Raw genomic sequence first — 13,657 nt, 5'->3', positions numbered from 1 at the left:
TATAAACTTTTTGGTCCAGACATTTAGGTGTTTTCATACGTTTTCAAAGTGAAATCTGATATGGCATTTGACCATTATTTAGATGGACAGGTTATATTGATTTATTTCTGCTCTTTATAGGCAGTAATCTGGCTTAGTAAATCCACATTCACACGTTCAATATTTGGGAAGTATTTGACATCGGTATTTGTAAGCCAAAATCAGGAGTGGAACAATCAGAGGAAAAGTATAATAGAAACATGTCACCACTTCTGTATTTTTATCCCACTCCTGATTTGGCTTACAAATACTGATGTAAAATACTGACCATATACTGAACTTGTGAATGTGACCTAAAGGCTTATTTACACATCAGTATTTGGTCAGTATTATGCATCAGTGCTTGTATGCCAAAACCAAGGGTGAAATGTAGGTTATGTGTGCACGATCAGGAATTGCTTGCAGAAATTTCTGCAGTGTTTCTGCAAGGTCCTGCACCTCTTGGCCTCAAAAACACTGCAGAAATTCTGCGTGTTGTATATGTGTTTTATTGCATTTACATGCCTCTTTTTGTGCGTTTTTGCCTGCGGATATGCCATGCTTTTTTCCCAATGCATTGTATAGGAAAAAAGCAGGCAAATCCGCACAAAGAATGGACATGCTGATTCTTTTTCCGCACATGAAATCCGGTCTGAAAAATTCTTGATCATGTGCATAGATCTTCCAAAATCCCATAGAAAATGCCGGGATAAGGTTTGCAATGCGCTTTTGGGTGCAAATACAAACAGAATTCAGAAATAAACAACACGTTAGCAATGGGAGACTACAGAAACTGGAACCAGACTACTAGACATTTAAATCTGGTATCGGATGTAAAGTGTAATCAACTTGAATATTTTCTAGTATGAATGAGTTTTGGAGGAAAATGACCATAATGACTTTGTAATTAGAGAATATTCATGAATTTACATACCGATATGGCTGTGATCCTAAGAGAATCAACTGTTGAATGCGTGAACAAATACCAAAGTGCAGGTCCAATCTCTGCATTGATGAATCCTTGGACATGTGACGTTACTGTTGTACAGACATTTTCAATAATTTTTGCAGTCATATGCTGAATTATGGGTTCTTCCTATAAAACAGAGAAAGTAAAAACTTAAACCTGGTGTTTTAACTCCCTTAATGACCAAATATTTATTCTTGGTTTCTGCCTCTCTGCTTATCAGCAGCCATGAGTTTTTTTTTTTCTTCTCACTGAAGTGGCTGTATGAAGCTTTGTTGTATGCAGGACAAATTGTATAAGTTTTTAGTACTATTTTGGGGTACATTTAAATTACAATGTAAATTATATAAATGTTATTTTTTGAAGTACAAATATAGGGGGAAAAAAAGCAATTTTTAGATATTTTTTTATTTTTTATTTTTACTGTTCATGCTTCGTACCAAATAACTTATTTAATAATTTCTCAAGGTTACTGTGGTTGTTTTGATACCTAAAATGTGTAATCATTTATTTTGTTATATAAAAGCAATAAAATGCATTTTGTATGAAAAAAAATTGGACTATCATATTTTTTTTATAGTGTGGACGTTTTATTTTTTTTACCGATATTTTTAAACACCTGAAAAACTGTAAATATGTTTTACATAATTTGTCCTTAAAAAGGTCATAAAAATCTCTGAGGAACAAATATTTTTTATTTATTGTGCATTTTTTATCACTGTAACTGGGACATCGAAAGGAGCATGTCCGTAAAGTCTCCAGCACGGCTCAGTCCCTGGCAGCTTCTCTCCACCTGCTGCCCTGGATTGACAGGTACCTGCCTTTGTGAATGTACAAGCAGAGATCTGTCAATCAAGGGCAGCGGGCAGGGAGAAGCTGCCGGGGACCGAAATGTTTCAATAAGCCCCAGCATGGCTTGGTCCCCGGTGGATTTTAAAGTATGTTTTTCTCTGAAATGCCACAGAGTTTCACAGTCTTAAATACCTATCTGAGTTCTTACAGCCAGTGCCTGATACAAGCTGCCCAATCCACAAGCAGCATGTATCAGCTGTCAGATTCTCTTTAACAAGTACAGCAACCTGAAACATTGTGTATTTTTTCAAGGTAGTTTGAGAAGAAATTGAGGGAAAGGTATGCCAAAGATAGAAGGAAAAAAAGTTAAAAAACATGAAAGATTAAAAATGGAAAGAAAGAAAAAAAAGGAGTCAGGAAAGTTAAATTTGAAGAGGACTGGCCCCAAGGTCCATCCAAAGAGTAAACTTGTAGAAAGCATTGGAAGTCTCATACAAGCTCTAGGAATAAGAATCAGATGTCATTCCTAAATCGGGGTTAGCATTAAAAACCAAAATACACCAGATTCTTTTGAGTAAGACTGTAGTTCAAAATGTTGGTCAAGAATTTGTTAATCATTTTGATGGTGTTCTATAATAAAACAAGCTTCTATTATCTTTTTTTTAAATGAATGTCACATACTAATGGATGGTAAAATACTTTACAGCATACCCTCTAGTTTCACCCCAAAAATATTTTCTTTGTCTCAGGTTCTTACCAATATTTAAATGGCTCAATACAGATTCTACTCCAATGCCTGTTATGAGCAGATCTATAATATAACGCTGCAAGCGTGTCTCTGTCTGCAACGCGCAGTCTGGCTCCAGACAGAAGCACGCATGGAGCCGTTACAGGTAAGAGGAGTGTATGGCGCCGGAGAACGCGGCATGCGTAGGCACTGAACGCATACCGCGATCTCCGGCGCCATACTGACATACTTACCTGACCGGGAGGAGAATTGCTGTGGCGCCTCTCTTCGCTGGAGACCGGGGCAGGAGTGAGGCGTCGGATCGGCGCATGCGCATAGTGCTATCCGGCGCCTTTTTACTGAAGACACATTTGCAGTGTGTCTTCAGCAAAATAGTGCCGGACAGCGCGGTGCTCCGGTGCCGCACTCCTCCCCAGCCTCCGGCATAAGTGTTCATTTTTTTTGTATGTGTGTACAGTGTAAAAGGGATGAGGGGGCCACACTTACCAGGATTAGGGGGTGAGGGGTACCATACATACCAGGATTGTGGGGTGAGGGGTACCATACATACCAGGATTGTGGGGTGAGGGGGATCATGCATACCAGGACTGGGGGATGAGAGGACCATGCATACCAGGATTGGGGGGTGAGGGGTACCATACATACCAGGATTGTGGGGTGAGGGGTACCATACATACCAGGATTGTGGGGTGAGGGGGATCATGCATACCAGGACTGGGGGATGAGAGGACCATGCATACCAGGATTGGGGGGTGAGGGGTACCACACATACTAGGATTGGAGGGTGAGGGGACCATGCATACCAGGATTGGGGGGTGAGGGGTACCACGCATACCAGGATTGGGGGGTGAGGGGACCATGCATACCAGGATTAGGGGGTGAGGGGACCATGCATACCAGGATTGGGGGGTGAGGGGACAATGCATATCAGGATTGGGGGTGAGGGGTACCACACATACCAGGATTGGGGGTGAGGGGACCATGCATACCAGGATTGCAGGGTGAGGGGACCATTCATACCAGGATGAGGGGTACCACACATACCATTATTGGGGGGTGAGAGGACCACACATACCAGGATTGAGGGGTGAGGGGACCATGCATACCAGGATTGAGGGGTGAGGGGACCATGCATACCAGGATTGGGGGGTGAAGGGACCATGCATAGCAGGATTGGGGAGTGAGGGGACCATGCATACCAGGATTGGGGGGTGAGGGGACCATGCATACCAGGATTGGGGAGTGAGGGATGCCATGCATACCAGAATAGTGATGTGAGGGGTGCCATGTATACCAGAATAGGGATGAGGGGTACCATACATACCAGGATAGGAATGTGGGGTGCCATGCATACCAAGATGAGGGGTACCATACATACCAGGATAGGGATGAGGGGTACCATGTATGCCAGGATAGGAATGAGGGGTGAGGGGACCACACATACCATTATTGGGGGGTGAGGGTACCATGCATACCAGAATTGGGGGGTGAGGGGATCATGCACACCAGGATTGGAGGGGTGAGGGGACCATGCATACCAGGATAGGGATGAGGAGCCCATGCATACCAGGATGGGGATGAGGGGTGCCATGCATACCAGGATGTGAGTGAGGGGCCCATGCATACCAGGATGAGGGATACCATACATACCAGGATAGGGATAAGGGATGGGTTACCACACATACCAGGATTGGGGGTGAGGGGTGCCATGCATACCAGGATTGGGGGTGAGGGGTGCCATGCATTCCAGGATTGGGGGTGAGAGGTGCCATGCATACCAGGATTGGGAGTGAGGGGTGCCATGCATACCAGGATAGGATGGTGGGGACAGGATGGGGGCAGCACAAATACCAGGAGTGGGGCAGCAAATACCAGCATGGGAGACCATATACCAATAAAAATGCTCGCCACCCGGACGTAGAACGGGTTCAGTAGCTAGTAGTTACATTGTAAGGGTAGCAGATTCTGTAGCTCATATGAGTTTTTTTATTGATTTTTTTAGTTATATAATAACAACTGATATAACTAATAAATGTACTACTGTAAGTATTCTAGTGTGAGTAATGTTCTCTAGGCTTTTGTAACCATTCCTAAAATCACTATATAAATATCAGGGATAAGGGTCCTCTACATTATGCTAGAAAACACATCTACATGGCACACCCATTTCTGTTTTTCTACCTCAACAGACATAAGTGCTTATACAGTAGATGCAGACCTTATAGCATTCAAGATGCAATCAAGAATATAATTTGCTCAGAGCGAAACGCCCAATCTTAGAGGTGCCAAAGTATTGACATTAAACATTTACATCCAAAATCTCATGAATATTTAGTGACATTAGAAACCAAATCAATAAAATGTACCTCTGCCATGTAAGACTAGCACAAGGGAATTAAACAAATGTATTTAAAGCTCAAATACATCAAATATCCTTCATCTTAATAGCCTCTACCTTTCCCGAGGATTAAAAACTCAAACTCATACTGTGTGGATGCAGTAACAAACCCTCCTTATTCACTGACTTATTTACTGAAAGAGAGGATGTGCGGTTTCTTCATTTCTGCATCTATTGATTAGTTGGCATAATTGGCACTACAATTAAAGAAAATGGAGGAAATGCACAGTTTAATTGTAGGATTCAGCCGAGCCAATCTAAACACTGTAAGGGAAAAACACTCGGCACATTAATTAGACTAGTACAACAAGGCTATTAGCATAAGTCAAAGGAAAGGAAAAACTTCACAAAACCAATATTAAGCAAATTAAAATCTGAAAATTTTAGAGTTTAAAACATGATTATTTAGAGTTCATTATGAAGTTGGAGATAATAACAGAATAGGAACTAATTATTATAACAATGGAGATGGGAAAATTATTCATGTTCATTTTTTATTAAATCTGATAGTGACAAGAGATTGAATGTGCATTATTTTAAAGGACCTCCAAAATCTAATTATTTCACTGATGAAACTATACCACAAAATAAAAGGCACACAGTGGTATTTATACTTCTGGATCCAAGATTAATTCTATAGTAAGCTGATGAGTGCTCGCGTGTATATGTATTAATTCATCTATAGTAGCTACGATAATCTTTATTATTTGTGGCCAAATTCAGCTGAGAAGGGGCCTTATCCCACGGCTCTACAAGGTCTACTGCATCCAGTGGCTACATCTTCCACAAACCAGTCTGAGGCTGTCTTTAAGGTTTTAGGGTTTACAAGTCATGTTTTTATTTCCCTCAATTAAATACCATATTTTTTTTACTAAAAGATCCATTTCTTAGGAAGAAAAAAAATCTTGCTAACAAAAAAATGTACATCTTGTGGACCAAAGGCAGCTTCCTATGATCAAGGAGAGTGCTAACACAGCATCCTTCTGATCACAGAAAGAACTATGCAATGGGACAGTACTCTCATCAGGCAGGAGAGAAAGTAACCAGAATCTGCGCATGTAGGGGCTCATGCTGTATATAGGGAGATATGTAGGGGCTCATACCGTATATAGAGGCTAGGTGGGGGTTCATGCTGTATATAGGGAGCTACTGTATGTAGGGACTCCTCCTGCATATAGGGAGCTATGTGAGGTCTCATACTATTTAGGTGGCTATGTGAGGACTCATACTGTATCTAGGGAGCTACAGTGGTGTGAAAGAGTGTTTGCCCCCTTCCTGATTTCTTATTCTTTTGCATCTTTGTCACGCTTAAATGTTTCAGATCATAAAACAAATTTAAATATTAGACAAAGATAACACAAGTAAACAAATAATGAAATTTTTAAATGAAGGTCTTTATTATTAAGGAAAAAATAAATCCAAACCTACAGGGCCCTGTGTGAAAAAAGTGATTGCCCACCATCTTTGGGAAGCAGAGTTCAATTTCCCTAGCTACACACAGGCCTGATTACTGCGACACCTGTTCTCCATCAAGAAATCACTTAAAAAGGACCGGCCTGACAAAGTGAAGGAGACCAAAAGCTTCAAAAGCTAGACATCATGCTGCGATCCAAATAAATTCAGGAACAATTAAGAAACAAAGTAATTGAGATCTATCAGTCTGGAAAAGGTTATAAAGCCATTTCAAAAGCTTTTGGACACCAGTGAAAAACAGTGAGAGCCATTATCAACAAATAGCAAAAACATGGAACAGTGGTAAACTTTCCTAAGAGTAGCTGGCCGATCAAAATTACCCCAAGAGCGCAGCGGCGATTCATCAGAGAGGACACAAAAGACCCCGCAGCAACATCCACATATATACATATCACAGCATTTTAGAAAAGAAATATCATACCAAAAGTAAAATATGGTGGTAGTAATGTGATGGTCGGGGACTGTTTTTGCTGCTTCAGGACCTGAAAGACTTTCTGTGGTAAATGGAACCATGAATTCTGCTGTCTACCAAAAAATCCTGAAGGAGAATGTCCGGCCATCTGTTCCTGACCTCAAGCTGAAGTGCACTTGGGTTATGCAGCAGGACAATGATCCAAAACACACGAGCAAGACCACCTCTGAATGGCTTAAGAAAAACAAAATTAAGACTTTGGAGTGGCCTTGTCAAAATCCTGACCTTAATCTGATTGATATGCTGTGGCATGACCTTAAAAATGCTGTTCATGCTTGGAAACCCTCCAATGTGGCGGAATTACAACAATTTTGCAAACATGAGTGGGCCAAATTCCTCCAGAGCGTTGTAAAAGACTCACTGCCAGTAATCGCAAACGCTTTAACGCAGTTGTCGCTGATAAGGGTGGCCCAACCAGTTATTAGGTTTAGGGGACAATCGCTTTTTCAAACTGGGCCCTGTAGGTTTGGATTTCTTTTTCCCTTAAAAATAAAAAATCTTAATTTAAAAACTGCATTTTGTGTTTATTTGTGTTATTTTTGTCTAATATTTAAATTTGTTTTGTGATCTGAAACATTTAAGTGTGACAAATATGCAAATCAATGAGAAATCAGGAAGGAGGCAAAAACTTTTTACCACCACTGTATGTGAGGGCTCATGCTGTATATAGCGGGACTATGTGAGGGCTTATACTGTATATAGGGGGCTCATACAGTATTTAGGAGGCTGTGTGTGGGCTCAGTGTATATAGGGTGGCTGTGTATGGGCTCATATGGTATACAGGGGCTGTCAGCATACTTAATTCTGCTTAATATTAAGTAATACAATTAATTATATAAAATAATCATAATTAATATTTTAATATTAATATTGAGCAGAATTAATTTCAGCCTATTGGTTCGGCCGTCCATAACAGTCATGGTCTCTCATGTGGGCCCCTCAGGAAAATTATTTCCCACCCCTGCTCTGTTATGTATAGAGCTGTACATAAAGGAATATTTTTTCACGCAGCTATCTTCGTCGTTTCAGAGCAGTGCGATATTTGAAATTTCTGATATCTTTGATCCTGGTGTATAACTCATATATAAACTGGAGGGAGGATTGGCTCCATTGAGAAGCTATCAGACATCTTGTGGCTGTTCATATGTTTAGAAGAATTCTAACTGTTCTTTTAGATATGTTTTGCGGGAAAAAATAGTAAGTAAACAGTGTTGAGGATCTAATACTAGGTCTAAATCAAAGACCTGTTTAATCAGAGTTTGTACATTTGTCCAAAATTGTCTCATCAGGGAGCAGTCCCAGACTAGATGGAATATAGATCCTGTCAACAAGGCAAATCTCCAGGTCGCCCCTATTTTGGATAACAAGCAAAGGTAAAGCAGACAGCTGTGGGCAGATATTATCAGGTTATTAAGATCCATGGTTATTGGGCCCATCCCAGCCTAAAAATAACACCCAGCAGCCGTCCCAGAAGTGGCACATTACAGTACATGCACAAATTCTGCTGCTTCTCAATTGCCCTAGTGCGGTGGCAATCAGGGTAATAATAGTTAGTTGGGGTTGATGTCAGCTGTGATTTGTCAAAATTCACAGCTAGCATCAAGCCCTGGTGTTGGTAATGTAGAGGTGTCTATCAGACATCCCTATTACTAATCCAGTGATAAAAAATAAAAACACACAACAAAAATACTTCATTTGAAAAACACAGCCCAACACTCTCCCTGGTTCCCCAATTTATAAAAAAAAAAAAAAAAGCTAAGTAGATCCGCCGCAGTCCAGGGAATCCGACGTAGTCCACAAATGGAAACCTAAAAAACATAAAAAGAGAGAAAGAATGACAAGACACTGTCCCTCGCTCACCATTTATTTGAAAACAAAATGTTCCCACACAGGTCCGACATACATAAGTCCTTGGCGTTCCCACGACAATCCCTCAATCAGATATCCAAAGGCTATGGAGCCTCTTTCAGAGACTGAAGCTCCATAGGCTGAAGCAGCAGCCACTCAAGGTCCTGCTGCACTCTGCGAAACCCAGCGGCTCTGAACAGCAGTAACGTCAGTAACTATACCGCTCATCAAAGTAGTCGGGTCTCACAGAGGGCAGAGTGACTCTGCGACTCTCATGAGTGGTATATAGCCGCCAGGTCTCACATATTTGTGAGTTTACCATAAAGAGGAAACTAAAATACAAAGGCATACATGGCAGGAGAAAGCCACTGCTCTCCAGAAAGCCACTGCTCTCCAGAAAGAACATTGCTGCCCATCGGTACTTTGCTAAAGATCACCTGGAGGGTATTGAAACAATGTTTTCTGGTCGAATGAGAATAAAATAGAGCTTTTTTCTTTAAATGAGAAGCTTTACGTTTAGAGAAAGGAAAACACTGTAAGAGGTTCGGTCCACTTCCTTCAATAAAATTCCAGACTTGATTCAATCATGATTACAACTCCATTTCACAATCCAATGATCTTTATCCGACCTTGATCTCCAAATTACCCATGATGCTTAAAGAGAACCTGTCATCAGGATCAGGCATGTTAAATTAAAGGTATGGCAATAAAAGCAATGTTATACTGATTTCATAGGTACCTTCAGTGTAAAAATCTGCAGCCTGGTTGTTGTTTAATCATTAGAAGTTTTGTGTGCAATAAGTATTTCGTGCAGCAAGGTGGCACTGTGGGGCAGGACCGTGGGTAGAGTCTTCAGCTTTGCCACAGCCCCTCCGCTGCCACTGGTGTCCCTATCTCCTAACCACAGGCGGCGCTTGCACACTTTGATTTAGCTGTGGACTTCAGGAAAATGGCGCTAGTGTCGGCCCATGCGCATAATGACCTCCTGGTGGGCTTCAGTAAAATTATTGCGATCTCGTCTCTCGACACCGGTGCCATTTTACTGAAGCCCTCAACAACATCAATGTGAGCAAGTGCCTACACTGGAGTCATTTTCCTGAAATCTGCTAAGAGATCAATGTGCGAAATTTAAAACAATTAGAAGATACAGAGACATCAGAGGCAGTGGAGGGGCCGTGGCAAAGACGAAGACCCTACCCACAGTTCCTCACCGATGGATAAACAGCTTATTGCATCAAAACTTCTAATGCAACTAGGCTGCAGATTTCTACAATGATTGTACCTATGAAATCAGTTTAAACAGTGCCTTTATGCCCATAACTGAAGTTTAACATGCATGATCCTTATGACAGGTTCTCTTTAAATACTAAGCCAATCAAGAGACACACCCAAATCACATGAGGCAAAAAAGGTCTTACAACTGAAGCTTTTTTAGACTCTAAGGGTATGTGCACACGATGCAGAAATGCTCAGGATTTTTTCCTGAGCGTTTCTGCATCTCTCTGGCAGGAAAAAACGCATGCGGATTGTACATGCGGTTTCCTGCCAGGGACATGCGGAAATGAAGCGTTCTTCACTTTCATTTCCGCATGTGGGTTGACAAGCGCTTCCCAAGCGATTTTAGCATCACTTGGAAAGTGCTTGTCAACTTTACACTATATAAATCCATGCAACCGGCATGGATTTATATAGTGTGTGAATGTCAAAAAATAAATATATACTTTACCCTCTGATGGCCCCCGGTGTCCTGCTTCGCTCAGTCCCGGCTGCCGGCAGTGAAGACTTTAGGACCTTCCGACGTCAGCGTCACGTGACCCGTCACATGACTCTGACGTCAGCGAAGGTCTTTCTTCATTCAACCCCGAAGTGCCGCGGACCAAGCAGGAGCGCTGCGCGGGCCGTCAGAAGGTGAGAATATATATATTTTTTATTTTATTCTTTTTTTTTTAATGGTACCTGGGTCTGGATGAGAGTCCTCTCCTCCACACCCGGGTACCATCCGCACATTAGACCGCATGAAAAGCGCATCAACATATACAGTGATGCGGATTCCATGCGGTCTAATGCAAGTCAATGGCGGCAAAAGAGCAGCGTTTCCGCAAAATTAATTGACATGCAGCGGATTTTTGACCGCAGCGTTTACGCTGCGGAAAAATCCGCATCATGGGCACAGCACATGCGGATTTCAATTGGGGAACATTGCTGCCCTTCTACCATGCGTTTTTCATGCGTTTCCGTGGCGTTTACGCAACTGCAAAAACGCCGCGGAAACGCATGAAAAACGCATAGTGTGAACTCAGCCTTAATTCCTGTTTATGGAAATCGTGTGTTCAGACTGATACAAATATTGTTTTTCAGTTGGCTTCTTTAGTGGTTTTAGATCTATTATTCAAATGCTTCTATGGTTACTGAAGTACAATTATAAGTTTTTCATACATTTTCAAACTTTTATTGACAAATGCAAAAAGTTTATTTAATGACTTAAAAATTACTCTTAATTTTCCAGACCTCTGCAATTCACCCAGGCATACTGGATGTCAGCTTCTGGGCCAAATCCTGACTGATGACAACCCACTCTTGCCAAATCAGTGCTTTGTGTTTATCACAATTTCTATGTTTTTGTTTGTCCACAAGTTCTCAATGGGATTGAGATATGGGGAGTTTCCTGTCCTTGGAGCAAAAATTGTAGTGTTTTGTTCATCAAGCCACTTAGTAATCACTTTTGATTTGTGACATAGTGCTATGTCATGCTGGAAAAAGCAGTGTTCATCATCAAATTGAGGAGAGAGTTGCTTTTGCAAGATGTTTAGATACGATTTCTTTATTTGTGGCAGTGTTCTATGGCAAAATTGTGAGTGAGTCCACTCCATCTTTGAAGAGCAACCCAACACATGTATGGACTCAGGATACTTCACTGCTGGCATGACTCAGAACTCATAATAATGCTCACCTTTTTTTCTTGGAATAGTCATTCTTTCATATGTGAAGGAGGCTTCATCAGAGAAAATAACTTTACTCTAGACATCTGTAGTTCAATTGCTGCACTTCCTGCAAAGTTATTTTTTCTGATGAAACCCTCCTCCCCCCCCCCCCCCAATCCTTCAAGCTGTTTGGGACATCTGGAAGAATGATTGTATGGAGAATGAAAGGTGAGCAATACAATGAGCCCAGTGTCATGCCAAAAGTAAAGCCTTTTCATCCGATGAAATAGGCTCGCTCACTCACAATTTTGCCTGAGAACAATACCATGAATAAAGAATATACAAGGAAAGAAGAAAGTTGTGATGGCGCTTCCATTTGAATGTGGAGATCAGATAGTCCATATATCCATGTTAAATTTATTGGTTTTAAAAACAGATTTTACTGTCAAACCACATTTACCATAAAAAACTTTTTAAAAACACAACGCTTTTCAAATTCTATGAGTCGTCATCAGGTGAACACAGTTTTTTGTACCAAAAAATTTAATATGGATATATGGACTGTCTGATCTCCACATTCAAATGGAAGCGCCATCCCAACTTCTCCTTTCCTTGTATACCTCCATGGTAGAGTGGCTTCAGGGCCAGGAAAAGCACACTACCACGGCATTGGATGAGCAGCATACCGTAGGAGAAACTCCAGTCCTCTACTAAATTTTCTGCCAGTGTTGTGCCTGTCCAGCACAACCATTTTAGGTTGAGTTCATTACATACACTTCACCTTTCCACAGTGTTACAATTAATTACTAAGCTCAGGCAGCGCTCTCTGTTCTTTTTCCTCCTTTTATCTTCTCCTGCCAAGGAAAACTACTGCTATGAATAAAGAATGGGATATAAACATCTTCCAAGAGCAACAAAAGGCAAAATTGATAACAAAAAGTGTCAAAGTGAACAAACATTTTTGGTCCATGGCCAGAAAAATCCCTAGATCTCAATCCCGTTGATCAATCATCAAAAAAATGGGTGGACAAACAAAAACACAGAAATTGTGATAATCTCAAAAGGATTTGGCCTAGAAACTGATGTCTACCATGCGAAGATAAAATTGCTGAAGTCTTGCAAAATAATTGTCAACACTGTTAATATTGAGTATTTACATAAATTTGATGCATTTGTCAATAAAATTGTAAAAGCCTACAAAGTGCTTATAATTGTACTTCAGTAACCATAGAAACATCTGACTAAAAGATCTGAAAAAACTTTTCGCCACGACTGTACAATGGACTCAATGATCAAATTCTGATCAATTTTTTTTCCATCTAAATCTCTGAGTGACATGATTCAGATGAACCCCCGAGAGATCCACTCACTATAATGAGGCAGCAGCATTACTCTGGATTCCATCTGGCCAAAAAAAAGATGGACACTGCCGCTTCATAGGCCAGACAACATCCAAAGGGTTTCCATCTGCCTCATTATAGGGAATCTTCCGTTAGGTTTCGTCTGAATCACCTATTTCATAGATTTACATGGAAACCCCGGTGTAAGAGCTCAGCGTAGAGCGCAGGATAAATGTGCGCCGAGCCTTACTGGGATCTTTGGGAGGCAGAATGAACAAATCAACAGCAGGTGGAAAATAATTTCCCCCCCATGCGGTATAAGTGATTGAACAACTTTATTCTTCTGGTCGGTGCGATTACAGCGATACCAGATTTACATGATTTTTTTCTCTTTGGCTGCTCTCACATACTAAAAGACGCTTTTTTTGCAAAACAGTTTTTGCATCCCTATATTTTGAGAGCTATATTTTTTCTAGATTTCTGCCAACAGTTATGTGAGGGCTTGTTTTTTGCAGGATGAGAACATTTTTTTTATTGCTTAGTATTCTGATTTTTGGGAGGCAGAATGAACAAAAAACAGCAATTCAGGAATTGTTTTTCTGAGTTTTTTTATGCCGTTCACTGTGTGGTAAAAGTGATAAGGAAACTTTATTCTTCGGGTCAGTACAATTACAGCGACA

At 41.0% G+C, this 13,657-nt stretch overlaps 1 protein-coding gene across 7 annotated transcripts in view; it reads right to left on the bottom strand.

The window, feature by feature from the left end:
* Nucleotides 1–13,657, bottom strand: part of ULK4 (unc-51 like kinase 4) — a 988,030-nt gene that overhangs the window by 629,092 nt on the left and 345,281 nt on the right. For all 7 annotated transcript variants that reach the window (XM_073678125.1, XM_073678126.1, XM_073678132.1 and 4 more), the window contains one exon: nucleotides 953–1,114. In XM_073678125.1, coding sequence (XP_073534226.1) covers nucleotides 953–1,114 — 162 coding nt within the window. The remainder of the gene's footprint in view (nucleotides 1–952; nucleotides 1,115–13,657) is intronic.

Source organism: Phyllobates terribilis, unplaced genomic scaffold (genome assembly GCF_046119375.1).
Source record: "Phyllobates terribilis strain yellow unplaced genomic scaffold, ASM4611937v1 Scaffold_4__5_contigs__length_816908805, whole genome shotgun sequence".
Lineage (NCBI taxonomy): Eukaryota > Metazoa > Chordata > Amphibia > Anura > Dendrobatidae > Phyllobates > Phyllobates terribilis.
The sequence above is the reverse complement of the archived record's forward strand: the minus strand, read 5'-3'. Positions and strand labels throughout refer to the sequence as shown.